This window comes from Malus domestica, chromosome 09, assembly GCF_042453785.1.
Source record: "Malus domestica chromosome 09, GDT2T_hap1".
NCBI lineage: Eukaryota > Viridiplantae > Streptophyta > Magnoliopsida > Rosales > Rosaceae > Malus > Malus domestica.
In genome coordinates, this window is record NC_091669.1 from 28,424,798 (window position 1) to 28,446,368 (window position 21,571).

The 21,571-nt window shown below is 36.3% G+C and overlaps 2 protein-coding genes across 2 annotated transcripts; one reads left to right on the plus strand and one right to left on the minus strand.

Moving 5' to 3' along the window:
• Positions 1-1,606: 1,606 nt before the first annotated feature.
• Positions 1,607-4,738, minus strand: LOC103444062 (probable WRKY transcription factor 69). Its single transcript, XM_008382969.4, has 3 exons — positions 4,410-4,738; positions 4,118-4,261; positions 1,607-2,418 (listed from the first exon to the last, which is right to left on the minus strand). The coding sequence occupies exons 1-3, from the start codon at positions 4,475-4,477 to the stop codon at positions 1,878-1,880; spliced, it is 753 nt and encodes a 250-aa protein (XP_008381191.1). The 5' UTR covers positions 4,478-4,738; the 3' UTR covers positions 1,607-1,877.
• Positions 4,739-10,383: 5,645 nt separating this feature from the next.
• LOC103429365 (uncharacterized) lies at positions 10,384-19,860 on the plus strand. Its single transcript, XM_070804490.1, has 7 exons — positions 10,384-10,558; positions 13,331-13,375; positions 13,490-13,543; positions 15,747-16,111; positions 17,532-17,563; positions 18,239-18,360; positions 19,318-19,860. Exons 1-6 carry the CDS (start codon positions 10,384-10,386, stop codon positions 18,291-18,293), a joined length of 726 nt encoding a protein of 241 aa, XP_070660591.1. The 3' UTR covers positions 18,294-18,360; positions 19,318-19,860.
• Positions 19,861-21,571: the final 1,711 nt, after the last annotated feature.

A 21,571-nucleotide genomic window follows, 5' to 3' on the forward strand; every position in this document is an offset into this window, starting at 1 on the left:
GACATTCCGGGTCGGGGTGTGTCATTTAATGTCATCCAGGCAAGTGCGAATATTCCATAGAGGTTTGACCGTCCCTTAAAGCACCCCAATGATGAGCTTGGAATCTCCTTCAATAACAACCTTGTTGTAGCCTTTCCTCTTGATATATGCGAGACCCTCCTTTAAAGAACCTTGTTGAAGCCTTTCCTCTTGATATATGCGAGACCCTCCTTTAAAGCTCTAGCCTCTGCTTCATTGATTATTTCACCATTCAAATTGAAGGCCCCTGCTCCAATAACAAGGCCATCTTCATTTCGAACCACAAAACCGGCTCCATCCTTGGCATTGCTGACAGAACCATCAAAGTTAAGCTTTACAAAGCCTTTGTTCGGAGGATGTCACTTAATAATGGGGAAATTATCAAGGTTCCTAGTAGAAAACACCCAAAAGTTAGCTTTGAAAAACTCTTTACCAACGCTCAAAGCAATGATATGTGTCCTTGTAGGACTAGGAGTCTCCTGACGAAAAATTACATTGTTGCGATCATTCCATATCTGCCAACAGATGGTAAGAACTTTACTTAAATCACTTAACTCATTCATGTCTGAGGAGGATAGGTTGTCTAACCACTCGTTGAAACATACTCCCGCATTTGATCTAATATTTTCGTTAATAATTCCAAACTACGCGCATGGTTCCACAAAAGAAATAGATGAGTTTGATCCTCAGCAGTGGATTTGCATATAAGACAATCAATAGGGATATCCTTAACGAATTTGTTCATCCGCTTCCTAGTATCCTGCCTACCATGAATAAGCAGCCAGTCAAACATCTTGACTTTAGAAGGAATAGATAACTTCCACATCTTATTCAGGACCTTTTGCCAGACCTGATTGTGTACATTATTGTTTTCAATCCACGTACGCTCTTAACATAAAACTCATCATTATGAGACAGATCCCAAACCATTTTATCATTCGTGTTGCACTAATGGGGTGGTGGAATAGACTAAGCTTTACAATGAGCTTGCCATAATAATATGGTTCAACTTTGTATTTGGTGAGAATCGAACCTAAAACCTCTCACTTACAAATGAAAAGGAATACATGTAATTAACATGAGTACACCAACAAAATATGAGTACAAATTAAATTGAAAACTATGGGTACGTATTAAAAATAAACTTATAGAGTTGGTACAAATTAAAAATAAAAAGAATATTGGTACAAACTTATAGAGTTGGTACAAATTAAAAATAAAAATGTATAAAACAAAATACTAAAAATATATAATTACAAATGATAAACAACATATGAATACATGTAAATTATTTATTAATCAAATAATGACATGGACAAAAGTCAAAGGACTTTGATAAAAACAAAAAAGAAATTAGATCTCAATTAATAAGAAATGAGCAAGTGGTTATTTACAATAGTGATGAAAAGGAATTGAGTCATTATATGATGACGTGAGTTCAAACTCAGTCGGTGACTAATCTTATTTATAATCTAACAAAATCTATCGTTTGACAAAAAAAAAATAATGAGAGATGAAAATGAGGAATGAGAATCTAATTTATCCTTGTACCTTTCACACACACTAAAAAATTATTAAAAAGGAGATGTAAATAAGGAGTGAAAATCACCTCCCTTTAAAAATGACTGTTCTTGGCTAATTAGTATTAGAAAAAGTTATATTCACCCTCGATCTCGAGTAATACAAAGAGATCACATTTTTAAGCCACGGTTAATATGTGTAACTAGCCTCAGTCATCATAATGGATGTAATAACCATTTCATATGGCCAACTGTGGTTAGAAAATGTGGTTCCTGGCTTTAACATTACTCGAGAAGGATTTCACTGTCCTAACAAAACTACCAACTAGTCCTACAGTCTTATCCTGTATTACTACAATAGGGAACCACCGCACTTAAACTACATCTCCGATTTTGGTCGTCTGATTCCACCATCCTATTCCTATGCCGGAAAATCACTGAACCCTCGGGTAACTCGCCGAGATCAGCGAACAAATACTCGTCCTCGTCTTTCAACCTCGTCGCCACATCATTATTCATGCAACTACTATTTCCTAAGCAAATTGGACTTTCCAGTACAACTGTTGATGCCGCATCATTAAACCAACCAAAGTCGCTAAGTAATGTGGGCGAGTCGTCGCTGAGATCAAGGTCGACTTGGCTTGTGAAGATTGTGAGCTCCTCGGTTTTGGCCGGAAGTTCGGATTCGGTGGTGGGTGATGTAGCGGTAGCGGTGATGGTGGTGGGGGTTACAGAGGAGGATTGGTTGGCTTTGGTGGTGGGCATGGGGTGGTTGTGGTCACAAACATAGGTGACTATGAGCATTGTGGGGTTCAGACGGCTTCTCTCCACTTGTTTTCTTGCAGGGCATCCTTTGGAACTACTACATCGATAATATCCCCTACAAATTTCAAAAGATACCAGCCAAGTGTGGATTCAATTAAATTAGTGGTAAACAACAAGCAATACAACAAGCAATTAAAACAAAAGCCATCCATATAAAAGATGTTAATTTGTAGTTGATTTGCAAGCATATTTTGTGCTAACTACAAATAAGTTTATATGGCATTTCAAAAAGATTTACTTTTTAATTTTGTTTAACATATTCCGGTTTTTAATGATGATCTTGTACTTAGGTCAAAATTCGAAATCCAGTTCATTTCTCGTAAACCTTACACAAGATCTATATCCATAAGGGTCCATACACTCTTTTTTACTTCTCACACATTCCTTTCAATTTTCAGCCGTCGGACCGAATGTATTGAAGAAGATCAATCGCCAAAGTTTAAAAAGGGTGTGTGGGAGGTAAAAATTGGTGTGTTAATAGCACTTTTCTATCCAAAATCCAAATCAAAGAATCATATGCAGAAGCTATAGGGAAGATGCATTCTACTTACTACATATAGCACCAGAATATACTAGATTTAGTAAATTTTTAGAAACCAATTGACCTTTCTTAAACTCCCTTTTTTCCTCTCAGTGCATATACTTGAGATCTACGATATTGTACAACCCATGTGAAATTTATTTACTTTTGGTTCGAACGTATGTGAAAGTTATCTGTTCATATAATTGTACAACTCATTCATATAGCATCATTCTTCCAGGGAAGCAATTTTCATCACTGTTCTAAAAATTCTCGCCTGGTGCTGTTTAAGCCCCCTAGCCCCGCCTAAACTTGCCTAGATTCCGACTCTCACTTAAACAAAAAATCGATAACTTTCAATTTGCATTTTATTTTGTCAATAAATGTAAGAGACTTGTTGAATACTTGAATGAACACTATATGCTTGTTCCCTATATTTTCAACATGGTCTAATACTTTATGATCTATGTATCATTTTATTTGTCAATTTATGTGTTCCAATACAATTATGTACTTTTTTAACTATAAATGGGCACTTTTTTTTATATATAAGATATCATAAATTTACTTAAATCCACCTAGCCACCTACACGCTAGGCTCCAATCTGTCGTCCGACTAGCGTCAGATGTCTTTTAAAACCTTGATTTTCATACACAATTTTCTCTACTTACATGTCTCTAGATTGAATAAATTAAAACATGGCCAATAGATAAAAATAGAGAGCGTCAAAGGAAAAAAAGAGTGAAAATCATTTTCGTTCTTTTAATTCATATAAGGAGCTTCCAAATTTACGTAAGCAACTATAAAAAATGAAAATGATTGAAATTTATTTAGACCAATTATTATTTAATTTATTTTAAAAAGGGGTGGAGAATATGTCATTTTCGAGCTGGAATTTAGTGCGTGAGTTTCACGACATGCATTTGGTAAGAGCGTGATACAACAACAGGCGCATTTTAGTAGAGCCGCCTCTACACTAAAATACGCCGCAGTGTCACAAACGAAGACACCAAAGAATACATCGCCGGCGACAAATACAAGAAAATTGCACCAAACTTATCAAACTCAAATGCAATATCACTTAATTATTTTCATCTAAAAAAACATTAATTATTTTATTTTTCTTCATTTCCTTCAGTAATTTCTGTTGTGAAATTAACTGTTTAATTTGGATAATAAGTTTTGTAATTTGATATCTGCAGAAAAATATAAATAGAAGAATTGAATTAATACCTGGGATATGGAGAGCCTTTGATGGGCTTTTGGCCGTACTTTCTCCAGGCCCAAGAATCCGACGGTGGATGCCCCTCCCCTTTGCTCTTGGATCCCTCCACGTCACCGATCGGTACTGACACCACCCTCTTCTGCACTCCCCTCCTAAATTAGAAACAAACCAACCCAACCCCATAACGGTCGATCCATTTAATTTCCAAAATTATAAATAATTTCTCCTTTTTATCTTTTTACCCAGAAAAATAAAAAATCAACACCAAAAAAGAAGGAAAAAAAAAGCAGAAAAAGAGACCTTTTCTTGGGCAGGGGAGTGGCCACCTGTGTGTCGTCCTCTGAGGCTGAGGAGGGTGAGTCCTCCATGAATTAACTTATCACTTTAATTTGTTGGTTATATATGTTATTGAGATGGGACTGGAACATAAGATGGGAGGTGTTTTTTCCCGGAAAATGAGAATAACAAGTGTTTGGCTGGTGAGAAAGTTTTTGGGAAGGGAGGAGAGAGTGAGGGAGAAATGGAGTTGGGAGGGAGGGTGGGTGTTTAATTAATATCGTCATGTTGACAGATGGGCAGCTTACTAGTTTATTAGGGACGTGCTAGCAAATAAGCATTAAAAAACATCCGTGTATATATATATATATATATATATATATATAATAATTAATGTTTGTATATTAAATTTAAAACTATGGACTGTAGTGTGTGTTACGATATAGTAGGACTGAGTTCACCATTAGTAGCTGTGGAGTTGAAAAATGATTGGATTGTCCGACTGGATTGGACAACAAATTAGAGTAAATTGTTGATATAGTCCCGGGATTACTTCGAAGTGAAAATTGAGTTTCTAATTTTTTTTCTTAAATTTTAGTCCTTAAACTCATCAAATTAATATTTGGAGCTGTGACTGTTCTTAAAATTGAAGAATTGTGATGGAGGAGCTATGATTGTGGTTTAATATTTGGAGCTGTTGTGGCGAGGTGGGATGTTGGCTGTGATGGAAGAGTTGATGGCCAGAATTGGTTTTTATACATAATCACAACAATTTTGTATAAAAGTTTACCAAACATTTTGATATTCCTTTTCTACTCAAAGCCTTTTTACCAACATAATTTACCAAATACTCTAATGTTGTATTTCACAGCTCATTATTTTCACCGCACAATAGAAGAAGTTTATTTAAAAGCATAATAATACCATACTAGCTTTTATTATCTTCTATGGTTTCTGCTTAATCAAAAGGCAATTTAATTTCTTCTACCACTTTGCTTTATTCTTTCTACTACTTTGGAATCTGAACTGAAATAACCGGCTTGGTATTCTACTGACGGGGATTACCTTTGAAATTATAAGCTTCTTTAGCAGTCTTGCCCAATGCGGCATATACATATGGCTGATTTGGTATTGATGTGCTTTGAAAAAAAAAAATTGTTTTTGCTGTGCTGTGAGAATAGCAGCTGTGAAATAAAGCAGTAGAATGCTTGGTAAACTTTTTTGTAAAAGTGCTTTTGGAAAAAAAAAATCAGTATTATAGTGTTTGGTAAACTTTTATATAAAACAGCTGTGACCATGTGAAATGACAAAAAATGGTATAATACTAGATGTGCCATTAATTTAATTTTCTTAACAAATAAAGGTGAATTACTAAATATACTTTATTTTTAAAAGAAAAATATTTATAAACTTTATCTTAAACATATAATTCAACGTTTAACAATAAATCATGATCCAACGTTTAACAAGAAATCATAATCCTACATTCAACATATAATCCAACATTTATGCTGCTTCAAGTTTTCAGCTTTTTTTTTAAATTTATTTTTGCTGCTTCATGTTTTCAGTTTTTTTTTCATCCAAAACTATGAAAATAAGCTGTTTTTAAGTGTTTACCAAACACCTTTTTAGCTCATCTTTTTTTTATACCCACTTTTTATAAAAACACCTCAGTACCAAACCAGTACTTAATCTTTTATCTTTTTCTAGTGTTTTTTGGAAGGGGTGATCAAATGTCTAGTTGATTGAGCTGAATGTAACTATTTTGATCTGGGTGCTTGAGGGAAAACTATGATCCATATTGGTCGTTGGAAAATGAATGAAAAGTAGATAAAAGAATATAAACATTTGTTGGTTTGATGTATTATGACATGATACATGTGAAAGACTCAACTTTGGGAGAGATGCGCAACATTCTGAATGACAATACACAGATCAATATGCTGATGGGATATTGCATGTATGGTAACCGTTGTTGGGATTAAGTGCGCCTGGCCAAGATAAGGTGACGGACAAGCCCCTAATGGTGGAGTCCTTTGTGCGGCTGTGCCTGATGGATACGAAGAGATTGTTGAGCTAGTCGGTTTGCATTGAATGTCCATGATGAATTTGAGGTTCCACCGTAAAATCAATTGGCTTTATGATGGAAACTCAATTTCATCATGGTATCAGAGTAAGGTTGTCCACGTGTGAAGTCTAATGGTCACACGCGCTCCACGTCACCTAGTTGTTATCCACGTGTAGGCTTGAAAATCCGTCACACGTGCGAAGTCGTGTTGAGAGTTGCCACACATGTAGGTTTGCACTGAATGTCTAGTTGGTTCCACGAATATGGCAAAACTAAATTGAGATTCAATATAAGGTCTGAAAGAAATTTGTGCAAGACAATTGTTTGGAAACCAGTGGTGTCTGCATCTTTATGTTGATGAATGATATCAACCGTTTGATAGATGTAATCTTCTTCTGAAACTAAATTTCAGTCACACACCAGCAGCATGAGTTCTATACAGCAAGCACCAGTCCCCTGAAACATTCACATCCACTCCCACGTATATGATGTATTCATCTTTCATGAAAAGACCGTTTCGATCCGAGCTACGAAAATGGGGTTTTGGCACCCATAACACGGCTGTCTGTATTTCTGCGGAAATGCACATTGGGTCCGAATTCCAAATCTCAGGAACATTTGGCAATGTTATAGATGTTGTGCAAACGAACAACTTTCATTAGGAAGTATTTTGATCTGAAACACGTAAGAGGGAGATTAGTTCATTGAACTAGGTATTCTCCTTGTTTAGTCGCAAAGAGCAGCATGACTTTCGTCAGTGGGTGCAAACCCAGACATGTCGAGTGCCATTCCTCGTGGTTTTAGAACTTCGAACAATTTTTTTCCCTTTTTCTAGGGAACACGAATCAAGGAATTAAAAATTCGGAGATTGTGAACTATAAAAATATTCAAAGAGGTGGAAATTTCGAAAGTGATCGTGAGAGCTTCTTTGAGAATTAAATCAAGTTCTCAATACAAACACCAATTTGTGGTGGTAAAAATCCATTGTCTTCAGTCTTGACGAATTTGTACATTCAAAACATTTAAACACCTTTGATCAATGACTGAAGCCACATGCCTACGGAGTTGGGGATTTGACCAATGGATCTCCGATGCTTAAGTCAGTTTCTCTGAAAAGAGAGCTCTAGGGCTTAATTATGTAGCAAAAGCTTACCAAAATTAGTGGAGAATAGGGTACTTATAGAGTTAGGGCCGGTCATATGTGTAGGGTTTTCCGTACCATGAGTCAACATCCAATTGGCTAAGGTGTGCCATTCATTAGATGGATTATCCCGAAGTATCTCGAAGAAAAAACACTAGGTATACTTGATTGGATTTCATTATGATTCCTTACTTGATTGAGTTGATCTTCAATAAGAAAGCTTTACACTCTGTTTGGATGAGGAGATTTAAGATTACTAAGAAATTTAAAAATGACTGAATTTTATTTTCTAGAATTTGTTAATTTCCTAGTTTGGTTAACCTAAAAGAACAATGGAATTTGCCTATGGCATTTGACCACAAAATTTGTTATTTTTAAATACTCACTCATAGAAATTGGAAATGACACCTATTTACATGGAATTTAAACTTCGAAATTGGACGTCTCAGATTTCATGTTTTTTTTTCCACGTGGAAATTCTAAATTTCTATGTTTATGAATCCAACAACAACAACAACAACAACAAAGCCTTTTCCCACTAAGTGGGGTCGGCTATATGAATCCTAGAACGCCATTGCGCTCGGTTTTGTGTCATGTCCTCCGTTAGATCCAAGTACTCTAAGTCTTTTCTTAGGGTCTCTTCCAAAGTTTTCCTAGGTCTTCCTCTACCCCTTCGGCCCCGAACCTCTGTTCCGTAGTCACATCTTCGAACCGGAGCGTCAGTAGGCCTTCTTTGCACATGTCCAAACCACCGTAACCGATTTTCTCTCATCTTTCCTTCAACTTCGGCTACTCCTACTTTACCTCGGATATCCTCATTCACAATCTTCTCATTTCTCGTGTGCCCACACATCCCACGAAGCATCCCACGAAGCATCCCACGAAGCATCCTTATCTCCGCTACACCCATTTTGTGTACGTGTTGATGCTTCACCGCCCAACATTCTGTGCCATACAACATCGCTGGCCTTATTGCCGTCCTATAAAATTTTCCCTTGAGCTTCAGTGACCTACGACGATCACACAACACGCCGGATGCACTCTTACACTTCATCCATCCAGCTTGTATTCTATGGTTGAGATCTCCATCTAATTCTCCGTTCTCTTGCAAGATAGATCCTAGGTAGCGAAAACGGTCGCTTTTTGTGATCGTCGCTAGATTGCTCCGGTCATTAGTGTGGATAAGTATATAAATGGATAGAGATAGGAAAGCAAACACCAGATGTACGTGGTTCACCCATATTGGCTACGTCCATGAAATAGAGGAGTTCTCATTAATTGTGAAGGGTTTACACAAGTACATAGGTTCAAGCTCTCTTTTAGTGAGTACAAGTGAATGATTTAGTACAAATGACATTAGGAAATATTGTGGGAGAATGATCTCGTAATCACGAAACTTCTAAGTTCCGGAGTGTGGTATCGTCTTGACTTGCCTTATCTGTCTCGTAGGTAGATGTGGCATCTTCTCTGGAAGTACTATTCCTCCATCCAGGGGTGGTATCTTTAACTGGTGGAGATGCACAAGGTAATGTATCAATTTCACTTGAAGCTTACTTGTAGTTTCAGGCTTGGTTAAGCGCGATACAAACCATGTAGTAGGAGTCCTCCAAGTCGCCGAGCTAGGGGATCTGCTGAAAGAGGTGACAGACAAGGTAAGCAATCAGAGCTCCAAGCAATCAGTCCCAGATCAGAATTTTGATTTCGAGTTCCGGCTGATTGTTCACATTCTCCCTATCTTGCAGGCAGCATGAAGGATAAAGAGAAGAAAAATGAGAAGAGATGATATGGGATACTTTTGCTTTTGAAGAAGTAACTTTCCACAGGCTTATTCTTGAACTGGGCTGGAGGGTTTCAGGTCTTCAAGAAGGTTGAACTGCGCGTGGAACAAATGTATACCTCGCCAATTTAATCAGGGTATTGTCATCACTGGTGGGTAAAATTCTATGTGTCAACTCTAAAAAATTTCGAATTATTTTTGGTTCCATGGTATTGTTAATGATACATTACGCTATAATTTTTTGAATGCAACATTATATACTTATACTAAGTGGCGGGAAATTTAGTATGACTATCTACTTATACTAAGTGACGGGAAATTTGGCTGTCATATTAACTTAATATCGAACTCGCCGTCTTCAAAAGCCAAAGCTAAGAGTTCACACTCGACATCCACTTGTCAGTATGTCACATTATAATATAAACTATATATTAATAAAACTCTGTTTGTCAACCAAAATTATAGCAACTCTCTCACCAGAATTGAATAAAAACAAAAAACATCGACAATTTAGTAATTACGCCAAACACAAATTTTACTGTTTTTTATACTAACATCACAGCCATATAAATATAGCATATCCTATTTAAAAATAAAAAGTAAATAAATAAACCTCACTTTTCTCCTCCTCTTCCTCTCTTTACATTCCCACATTCTCCTACCTTTTCTCTTCCCTTTTTTTATTTGTCTTTTCTATTTTGAATTGTTATCCGTGTTCATTAATAATAAGTCATAGTAAAATAATAAAAAAAACAAATTTAATTACACACATGGAGCATGCGTGCCCATTGCTAATATAATCAATAGGAATCGAGCAACTTGTAGATAACAAAATTATATTATCTATATACTAAAACTCGGTTTCCTCGGCTATGTTTTTCACTGTTTGTGAACAATAAAATGTCGGAAATACCCTCTGCTTCTTCTTGCTTTACCGTTCTGTTTGGTTTCTTAGTATAATGAATTCTCGATTTTGCCCATGCTACCCACCTTCAGTCATTTTCTATGCGTGATGTACATTGTTGGTCATCGTTGGGAAAGGAAAAGCTCTCGGCTTTTCCATTGGTTTCCAAAAGAATCTCTCATTTCTCTCTCAAAACCACGAACCACAGCATCCTCCTCCGTTCGACAGCATCTCATCCCTCTTCCTCCTTCGGACAACATTTCCCCTCTAGGCTCCTCACCCCGTCGTTGTTATGAACTTAAGATTTAGTGATTGGCTTAATCACTATTAGGGGTTTAATATTGAATTCTTAGGCTTATTCCTGTTAATTAGTGAAGTCTATTAGAAATGCCAGTTGGCACTAAAGGTGTAAAAGTCTATAAAAGGAGCTGAACTCCCTCAGTTGTGGCAGATCAGAATTTACAGACAGAAATACAAAACCAAAAAAACAATTCAAGAGCTCTGCTCTCTCTCTCTTCCTTCCCTTTCCCTTTATATCCTCTGTGACTTGCAGGTTGATTAAGGGGTTAGAGATTTGGAACATATCAATGGTATCATCCTTCTCGAATCCTGGTTTCCCTTCTGTGCACACCTACCCACCTACGTTTTCTGCCATGGTTGCTGCAAACGAGGATTCGCTTCGCGAGACCCTGGATGCTCTATTCGCACCCTACCTTGCTAGGATCTGCTGTGCCCGTGAGTTGACTCTCAGCGCTGAGGGAGACTCCACTCCAACCCCTATGTTCGTTATCAACGATGGGGGAGTTTCTGATCCAACCCCGGCGATTTCCTATGACACTGAATCGCATGATCTCGGTTATCCCAGACTTCAAGGAGATGGCAAACAACCAAGAATTCCATCGCCAATCAAAGTCCATTCCGTTCTACCGTTGTTTTCGTCATCACCATTGTTGCGGGAAATCGCATCTCCGTCCATCAAGCCACAGTCGAAATCGAACGCTTCAATGGCAGTCCACACCAACAATAGCAAACCATTTTTGAGCAACAAAGAAGCTCCAACAAGTGGACAGGGTCTAGGAACCACCAAAATTGCAATCCCCTTTCCACTTGCAGACCAGTCCGTTCGTGATTCCATCAACCTTGAGGAGTATGGAGATTACTAGAGCTTTAACTCACAGATTATATGCATCTGTATGTTGCCCTCAACGCATACGAACATCACGAAGCGTCGACATGAGGTATTGACATCCTTGCTTTCCACTTTTACAAATCAGAAGGACAAATGGTATTGGATTTTGTTGTTTATTCTGGCATATTATATTGGTGTTATTGTGATATTGCATGAAGACTTCTTGACTACAAAATGTGGATGGGTTAATTGGTATCTTGTGGGAAAATTTGTGAAGAAAGATTTTTATGCCTTGGAACTGTTTGAGAAAATGTCTAAGAAAGGTAGTGACGACAAAATAGATATATCTCATTGGAGAGACCTCTACAGTTTTGAGATCACTACTTATATCTGGAATCCTTATGGCTGCACAATTATTGCTAAGCTTTTAGTAAGTAAATTTCAAGGAATTTTTGCTAATTTTCACCAATATGCTACAAGTGGACCACCAATTTGGAATGAGCTTTCCCAATTTAAAAATGTGGAGTTCGATGATGTTGCGAAGGAAATTGAGAATAGGGGTGTCAAATGGATATCACTACCAACTGCTTCAATCTTAATTCTCTTGTTTGAAGAAATGACTGCGAGACGTCTTTATGATTTGGTGCCAATTTCTTCAGTCATTGAAGCATATTTGATGAATGAAATTGGCAAAAATGATGTCAGACACAAGAATTTTTCCTGTCCTACAAACCCAATGTTATCTCAGGAAATTACTTACTACATGGGTCTGGAACTTGGCTGGATTATGATCAAAGGCTTTGCTAATGAAGATATATATGTTCAGTTGCATGAGAGTGTAAGAGGGTGTGATGTATATCTTGTGCAACCCACAAGTCCTCCTGCAAATGAAAAATTTATGGAGTTTCTTGTCATGAGTGGTGCTTACCGGCTGAATGTGGGTAGGAGGATCCATGAGTATATGTTGAAGATGGGATTAACGGAGAACTTGCAGGTTACGAATGCACAACTGGATCTTTATGCAAAGAGTGAAAACAATATCATTACTGGGATATCTTATAATGCCATAAAGATAGCAATAAAGCATTGGATCGATTTTGGTACTCCACCACGTACTGTCAAGAGTTATTTTTCTTCAACCAATCTTGCGGTGTGTTTGTCATTGCCATTTTCCCATGCCTGGGTACACTTGAAGACCTTGCTTTATGCTTTGTTGAGCCTAAACTTGTCAAGGTCCTGCAACATTAATAATGTCATGACTATTCCAGGCTTTGCTTATACTTACACCTTATTAAATTCCCTCATTTTGGGAACATCTTTCTATTCTACAATTAAGACCTCCTTAATGTTGAGTATGTAGGAGTGAAGGTTGAAGGATACCCACCAGCGCATAAAATAAATTTTGGTTGTTTCACACAACTTGAAAGCATTAAGGAGGTCTCAATTGTAGAATAGAAAGATGTTCCCAAAATGAGGGAATTTAATAAGGTGTAAGTATAAGCAAAGCCTGGAATAGTCATGACATTATTAATGTTGCAGGACCTTGACAAGTTTAGGCTCAACAAAGCATAAAGCAAGGTCTTCAAGTGTACCCAGGCATGGGAAAATGGCAATGACAAACACACCGCAAGATTGGTTGAAGAAAAATAACTCTTGACAGTACGTGGTGGAGTACCAAAATCGATCCAATGCTTTATTGCTATCTTTATGGCATTATAAGATATCCCATTAATGATATTGTTTTCACTCTTTGCATAAAAGGAGCTGAACTCCCTCAGTTATGGCAGATCAGAATTTACAAACAGAAATACAAAACCAAAAAAACAATTAAAGAGCTTTGCTCTCTCTCTCTCTTCCTTCCCTCTCCCTCTCTATCCTCTGTGACTTGCAGGTTGATTAAGGGGTTAGAGATTTGGAACATATCAGTCGTCCTCCTCCGTTGGCCAACTTCTTATCCGCTCCTTCTCCTAGGTATTTTTTTCATCTCTATTTTTCCTCAGATCCCTCTTGCCTTTACCAATTACCACGTATAAATACAACATAATCTCCACTCTCTTACATATCCTTCTTCTCGTTTTCTCCCAGAAAGAATCAACACAGCCAGCCTCTACCCATTAGCCACTGCTACCTACCTGCAAGGTATGTATGTCTCTTATATCTCAAATCATTTCTTTTAATTGATTTTTTTAAGATCGTTTTTATTTTTCTGTGTTTGTATATTTCATTTTTGGTTTACTGTGTTCTGTGTGTTTATCAATTGAATTTCTCCAACTAATTCAGGGATGTAAATTTGGATTCCGAATGGGTTTTCAATGCAAATTTCATTTTAGTCTTTTAGGGTTTTGATTCCAGGAAGATCCTTAATGCATAGCAGAGTAACCCTCTTCTTTTCATTTCTTCTTCATCAATATTCTGATTTGATTTGATTATATCTACTTACGTTTGATGTGATCAATTTATTGTGTTGCAGATTGACTTGACCTCTCATATAGTTAAGGTTTTCTTGGCGTTAAAAGTATGGATTTTTCTGTATTGTTGAATTTTTTGTGCGGTAAATTAAACCCAGTTTGTAAAAATTTCAAAACTTTGATGGGTTAGGAATAAATTTTAAATCTTTGTCATGGTTTGATATTTTGTACGTTCTTCCATTTTCACCCTGATTCTTTTTTGATATTTCAACTTTGCCCTATTGCTTTGCTGTCAAATGAGTAACAGTTGTTGGAATATATTAGTATTTTAGGTATTATATTGTTTGGGTTTTTTATAAGTTTAGTTTGGGCTTAGCCTGTTAGCATTAGGGTTAGGGTTAGGGTTAGTTTATTATAAATAGCATGCTTGTTAGTCAGTTGAGAATAAGTTATTTACAATGTAGTCAATGTAGTCTCTTAGGGTTTTGTAGCCGTTCCGGCATTCTAGTTTGTTTAATAATATTCCTATTATTCTGTTAGTCTTGTTCGTTGAGCACTCTGATATTCAACTTGGTATTGATTCTTTGGGATTTAATTCGCTTCTGTTCGTTATCGGCGTTTGTCTTTTTTCATTGTTTATTTTTTCAGTTTCGATCGTGGAATATTTTCATTTTCTGGTCAGTTTTTTTGTTGTCATTCATAGTCGGAAAAGAGAAAAAAAAGAAAGAAGTTTCTGGAATTGAAGTTTGGACTCGCGCCGACACTAGATCCAGTTGATCCATCATCTACTATTGTTCCCGTGTATGCTGTTGCCTGTATTCTCAACCAGCATCCATTGCTGTACCGAACCCACCACCAACCACCAGCCTTCGTACCAGGTCTGCCCCGTTGTCCGTATGTGAACCATTCCGCAATAGGCCATCGTTGCACCACTCACCTGCCGCACCCACCATCACCTGCATGATCCACCGATGCTGCAACAATTCGCATCTTTGCATCACTACCATGCCGCTTAATCAACTCGCACTCGACCCGTACCAGTACCTGACCTACTAGTGTTGCTTTGCATCCATGATTTCCCTGTTGTAACCTGTCAAAACCACCAATGCACCCTTGTCGTACCATCTTCGCAAGCCCAGATCCCATGAACTTGTACTAGATCTAGCTGCAATCTGTGAGTTTGTATCCGCCAGTCCAGAAACAAAAATAAGAAAAAAAGAAAAAAAAAATTTTGGCTGTTTGAGGTTTTGGCCCACACGGGCAGAGAGGAAAAATGGTTTGTTGGCTGTTTGCCACCCATTTTATGGTTTGGAGGTTTTGAGGCCCACACGGGCATAAGAAAAAATAGGTTGTTTGGTTTTTTGGTTTAAAGTGCGAGGACCACTAGTTGTTCGTCTCTTTGGGATTGTTATGTGATCATTTGAGTACTTGGACAAGTGACTACTTGAGTGATAGTTGTGTTTGTTCGTTGTTTCTAGAATTGAGATATGAAAATCTCATCTATTTAGTGACGGGTTCTTTCCATACTCTCAACACTAGCCAGTTTGAACCAGAATCAATTTGCAAGAAGCAAGAAGCAAGTCAAGTCAAGTCAAGTCTCAAGTCAAGTAATCAAGAACCAGTTCGCCAGTTCGCCAGTCAAGTCAAGTCAAGTCAAGTCAAGTTTGCATGCCTGCCAGTCCGCCTAATGGAGCCAATCCGCATCTGCTTGTTTGCAAACTCATGTCGTATACCACTATGAGTTTGACGGGGTGTTGAAATATATTAGTATTTTAGGTATTATATTGTTTGGGTTTTTTTATATGTTTAGTTTGAGTTTAGCCTGTTAGCATTAGGGTTAAGATTAGGGTTAGTTTATTATAAATAGCATGCTTGTTAGTTGAGAATAAACTATAATAAGCTATTCACGATGTAGCTCAAATATTCAACTACAGTTTTGTGGGAAGGTGTGCGAAGGCTCTTCCATTTTCTTCCGTCGCTTTTCCTTTCTCTTCCTCTCTGTTTCTGTGCATTTCTCCCTGCGTCAATCCTTCGTGTTTCCCTGCTTCTCTCCGCCTCCTCCTTTGCCCAAGAACCACTGGTCAATCTGGTTTCTCTGGCTTCTTCCGATGGCGGCCAAGATTTCGTCATGGAGGAGATGAATGATTGGGGTCAATCGGATCTTGAATACGATTTCTATCGCGAGACTTGCCCAGAAACTGAGACCATTGTGAGGTCGACGATGGCGCAAATTTACTCCCACCAGAAGAATGACTCTGCTCAGCTGCTGCGCCTCTTCTTCCATGACTGCTTCATTCAGGTATATCCCAAACCCCAAGATTCTTTTTTTCTTCATCTTTGTGGCTATTTCTCATATGGGTTTTGTTCTGATTGCTCTGCTTTTAATCTTGATGCTACTTTTCTTCATCTTTGTGAGTTTTTCTCAAATGGGGTTTCTTCCAAATTCTAGTCTTGCTCTGGGTTCTCTGACTTTCTTCATTTTTGTGTGGGTTTTTCTCGAGGGTTATTGTTTTGATTGTTCTGGATTTTCTGGTTTTAGTTTTGGTCCCATGCTCGAACTAACTCACCGAGGCCGCTGATCTTGGATTTGCCACTACTATATTTCCTTACTCGGATTCATTTCCGACGTTCTAATTCTACGGAATCAGTAGAATGTCACTAATCGATAAAAGAATCCTCTTTCATCATATTCTCTCAGTAAATACGTACATCTCTCATTTTCCTAGCAATTGCTATATTATTGTGTTAGTTTCTTCCCTGCTATAAGTATATACATGTGTGTGTGTGTGTGTGTGTACGTATAATTATTATGTACATATGTATATCCCAATGTACAAAGAACAATAGGAGAAGTCTACGTGCAACATAAAACTAAGCATTAATTTAGGAACCAGTTCAGCAGACATACGGTTTTGTACTTTCATTTTGTCAATCTTCTCTTCTGTACTGTATCGTTGTTTTGAAAATTCATTAGGAGAACTACTTTGAGGTTTAATTCATTTTATGTTATCAGATTTCTTAAGTGGAAGCAATAAGTATGTTTTATACGGCATATTTTAAATATTACATAAAAAATTACTTTCTAAAGATTGATGTGAAAATTTATAAACTGAATTAAATTTAAGCAACGCATGAATGAATTTAGCAAAGAATTGAAGTGCTATTTCATTGTTAACGCTTTTAATTGATTCATGTTTATGTTTGAATCGGTAAAGAAACGTTGCTAATTGTGTACCTATGACGATGCAACGTTGATATGCTTCTGTGTCAATTTGGCTTCAGTTATTTGGTAAGAGAACTTACTTTAACCTACCAGATTAATTCATTTTGTGTTATCAGTTTTCTTAAGCGGAAGCAATAAGTATGTTTTATACAACATATTTTAAATAATTACATAAAAAATTACTTTCTAAAGATTGATGTGAAAATTTATAAACTGAATTTAAATTTAAGAAATGCATGAATGGATTTAGCAAAGGAAACAAAAAATGAGAACTATTTTAAAAAAAAATTAATGTGTTTTAGGGTTTAGTAAGAAAAGTTGTTCCATGAGTTGTTTTTAATAGAAATATGAATGAAATGCACATACATGATTTTTAATATTTTAAGAGATGATGTTTATTGTCTGGAGAAAATAACAGCATCATTCCTACATGTTAAGTTTATTTATTTTTTCAATTATTCTGGAGAAAATCTGAGGCCAGGTTCGCTCTTCTCAGATTTTGCTGCTGATCGGCTGTCATCACACTATGTAATGAACTCTTCTCCTTCAAATATATCATCTTTTGATTGTGTAATCTTCATGGTCTGTTTGGTCTATTCCATTTCCAATTGGATTCTCGCTGTTGGTTCTATGTTTGAAGTTGGAAAAATCATATGTTGCTTTTACAGTTTGATTAACAGTTCTTAATTAGAATTGGCAAATTCTTTTACTAAACATTTTTTTACTCATATTTCTAACGTTGGAGGTTCATTCTGATTTGAGATGGAAATTAATGTTGTCAAGAGTTTAAAATGTGATGTAAGACAGAAACTATTATGATTTTGTAGAGAAAATAAGCTTTTAAATGAAAGAGCTGTAAAAACAAAGTCAAGGTTAGGTTAGAGGGTTTAAGAGAGTAAAATTGGTATTATGAAGGGTTAGACAGGTATGGGTGGGATTGGTTGAAGGATTTGATTAAAGCTAACTCTTAATTATGATGCCGTTAAAAAAAAAAGTCAAGGATAAGTTGAAGGGTTTGAAAGAAACTAAAATGGAATTAATTGGAACCGAACTATTCACTAGAAATCAATATATTTTTAGGTGTATTCGGAATACAAAGTAGTATAATAAGTGGTATATGTGGTTTATATTTTCTATACTTTTTCTTATAATCTCGTATGCCTTGGTCTAATTATTTTCTTGAATTCGATCTGTTTTTTGTAGAAACTTGGTTGCAAGGCAAGTTGAAAATGCACAAAAGTTTGATCGCGTCCTATAGAATTGCCAAAGAAGGTCATCTCCATTTCGTGCAAAATCAAACTTCTTTTTTAACACAAAAAAACTAGGTAAACACGCTTTATTCTTATTTTGTTCATGATATAATTCTACTGTCTATAAATTTATTTCAACTATTTTTTCCCTTGCCTGGGATGCTTCCTTAATCACCAACATAGCAGAGGACAACTTTTAGTGTTGCAGTAAACAAGCATTTTGTGTTTTTTTTAGTATCTAAAGAACTTCGTAAGATTTTTAATAGACGAAATAGGTTTCTCTTTTGATGTTTAAATTTGTTTCATTCATGATGAGGTTGTGTATAATTTGCATTGGCATTGGTAACTTAGTTTTTGACTCAAACATTGTTTATGAAGATTGAAAATTGCATAATCTTTCATATAGTTTTCAATTCCGCGCGTTGTTCTAGTATATACTAAAACCCAGTTCATCAGCTTCACTGTTCCTAAGCACAGTAGAAAGACGAAAATACCCCTCTTCACCTGATCTTTTCCTTCCTATATTTCATGCTGCTACAATAAAAAGACGAAAAGCCCTGTTGCCAGATTTCTCTTCTCCACCGCTTCCTTCCTCTGCAGTCTGCACCACTTGCTTTTTACTCCAATTCGAATCGAAACCCAAAAAAAAGCTCATCTAAATGTTCACACCAACGAAAAGCCCTGTCGCGTAGGGTATTTATTTAAATTTGGTTAATTATGAAGTATAGTAGTATGTTCCAATTTTTTAGGGTATATGTTCTTCAAAATATGTCGGCAAGTTTTGCACGTTGCCATCCAAGATAATATTTATGGAACCGCCATGTAGTATTTGCTAATAGTGTTCAGATTTTCACTTGGTCTTTCTTTTTTGATTAATTCGTGGACCAATTTTAGTTGCTAATCATTGTTGTAAACCCGCGGCATCGGGCGGGCTTTTTGGCTCGTTCTTATCTACAATTGTCAAACCGTCTCAATTACTCCACTTGTTTTTCATCCACATCCACCAACTAATGCAAAACAAAATGGCAGCAGAAGAAGAAGAAGAAGAAGAAGAAAAAGCACTTCTCAACCCCAACAAGCAACAAATAACCAAACTCTCCAAGTGGACGAATCAGCCCAAGAAGAAACCCTAGAATTACCAACCCTAAAGGCGGCCTTGTCTGTCCAAAGCTTGGGATATCTTGGATCAAAGAAAGAAAGAGAACCAAATGTTGATGAAGTGGAGAATACCTGCTGCTACTAAATTAATTAAGGACACGAAGCATCATCTCAGGTTCTGGGCTCATTCAGTTGCATCATCTGTAAGATAACAACACTAACTTCTATTTTTCTTAATTTTATTGTTAATTAACTTCTATTTTTCTTAATTTTCTTGTTAATTTGCTAGGCTATATTTCATTGTTGTCACGCGGAAGAATTACCATTCACTAGATCATATTTTGTGATATTCACAGGTGTAAATTTTATTCTTAATTTTCTTCTTAATTTTATTGTAAATGTAAGTTATGTACCCCTCTTTTTGCTAATTTTTTCTTGGGTTTGATTTTTATTCATTTTCGAATTTTCAAGGTGAAATTTGTTGGTTCTTTGATATTTTGTTGTAAATGATATGAAGGGGATAATGCTATCCCATCAACCATTGATGCATTTGGAGATTCTTTTGGAACGAAGAGACAAAAGTAGCGAATATGTCCACATCATTTTTTTCTTAACCATTTTGGATGAATTTTTTAAGTTATGAATTCGGTAAACCAAGGTACCCGACCTCAACATTGCATTACAAGATCAACACTTACATGACGACACGACATTATTTTATCGCACTAAAATGATAATCGTAATTATTCATTCTCTTTTCATATTCTAAAACCATCTCTAAAAAAAATAATTCGATTCGGAATGCGTTAGTTTAGTCATCCACATGATTGAAACAAACTGACTTCATCATATGGATGTTGCTAAACAAATTCAATTTGGAAGCCGTTACTTTAGCCCGATTAATCCGTATGATTTGTTTGACATAAGTGGATGGCTAAACAGTTTTTAAATTGAATCAATTTTTCTAGAGTGATTTTTAGATAACAATAAAAAGAATAAACAATCTTAATTATGACATTTGTACTATAAAATATTGTCATTTCGTAAGAAAGTAAAAAATAAAGTATTGTGCTTAAAAAACAGAAGATATATTTTCACTTTACAAACATGAATTATCAAAGAAAGTTGATTCTCACACCATTTTTAGCTTATGAAATCAACTTCTATGACACAAATACACTGTCAAGGTAGCGTCTCGTACCAATTATACAAGGACATGCGGAAAAAGCTAACACGTCACGATTTATCTTTAGCCTTTGGGATTGCACAAATTTTAGAAGAATCATAGACAAAAAAAGAAAAAGAAAAAAAAAGAAAGAACAAAACTAAGTCTTTAAAAAGAGAAAAGAAAGTGTGCATAAATCATTTCTTCATATATATAAACCGCGTTTGTAATCAACAATTTAAAGGAAAACAGTAAAATAATAATCGATCAAATTAGGAATCTTGCTCAATCCGGCAACGCTTGCGCTTACAAAGTTTGCTATTTCGTGTTCGGATTCTGGATGGAGTCTTGGAGAAACAAGAAATAACATCAACCGCGACGCTTTGATGCAACAAAAACCTCACTTGCATACATGCAGCATGCTTCTGTATACGTATATCTTCTCTCTGTTTTTCCTTGATTGAACTTATAGATCCATCTTATGGTAATCTGATAGCTACTATACTGATTACGCAGACTTTTCGATCTCCTTAAATTTTACACGATTATAAATTTACAGGAGCTATAAGCTATAAATTTGTTAATACTTACATTTGATGCTAATATTTTCAATGGTGTTCGTTCTCTACAGATTAATATGGTCAGTTTTCGTTGTTGGAGATGCCTTCCGGAAGTTTATAGCTCGGAGGCTTATCAGCATCCGTCCTTGAGTACTCCCTCCATCTTCGAGCTGCTGCTGCTGCTCTCCTTGCTCTTTCTTTCGCTTCCTCCTCTGAAAAAATTACTTACTTTGATTCATCTATAACATATGATGACATTAAAGCATTAAAAAAATGTTTTAAGTAGAAACCATCTTTTATGGAAGCTTTAACGATAAAGTGCCCCCCAATCATTACAACCACGTAATATCAATATTTTGATGAGATAGTTGAAGTTAGAGAGGATAATAATTTTATGCTGAAAAGATTATATGAGCTGAGGCAGGATTCAGCAAGAACCACTAGCACAGAAGATGCAAATCTA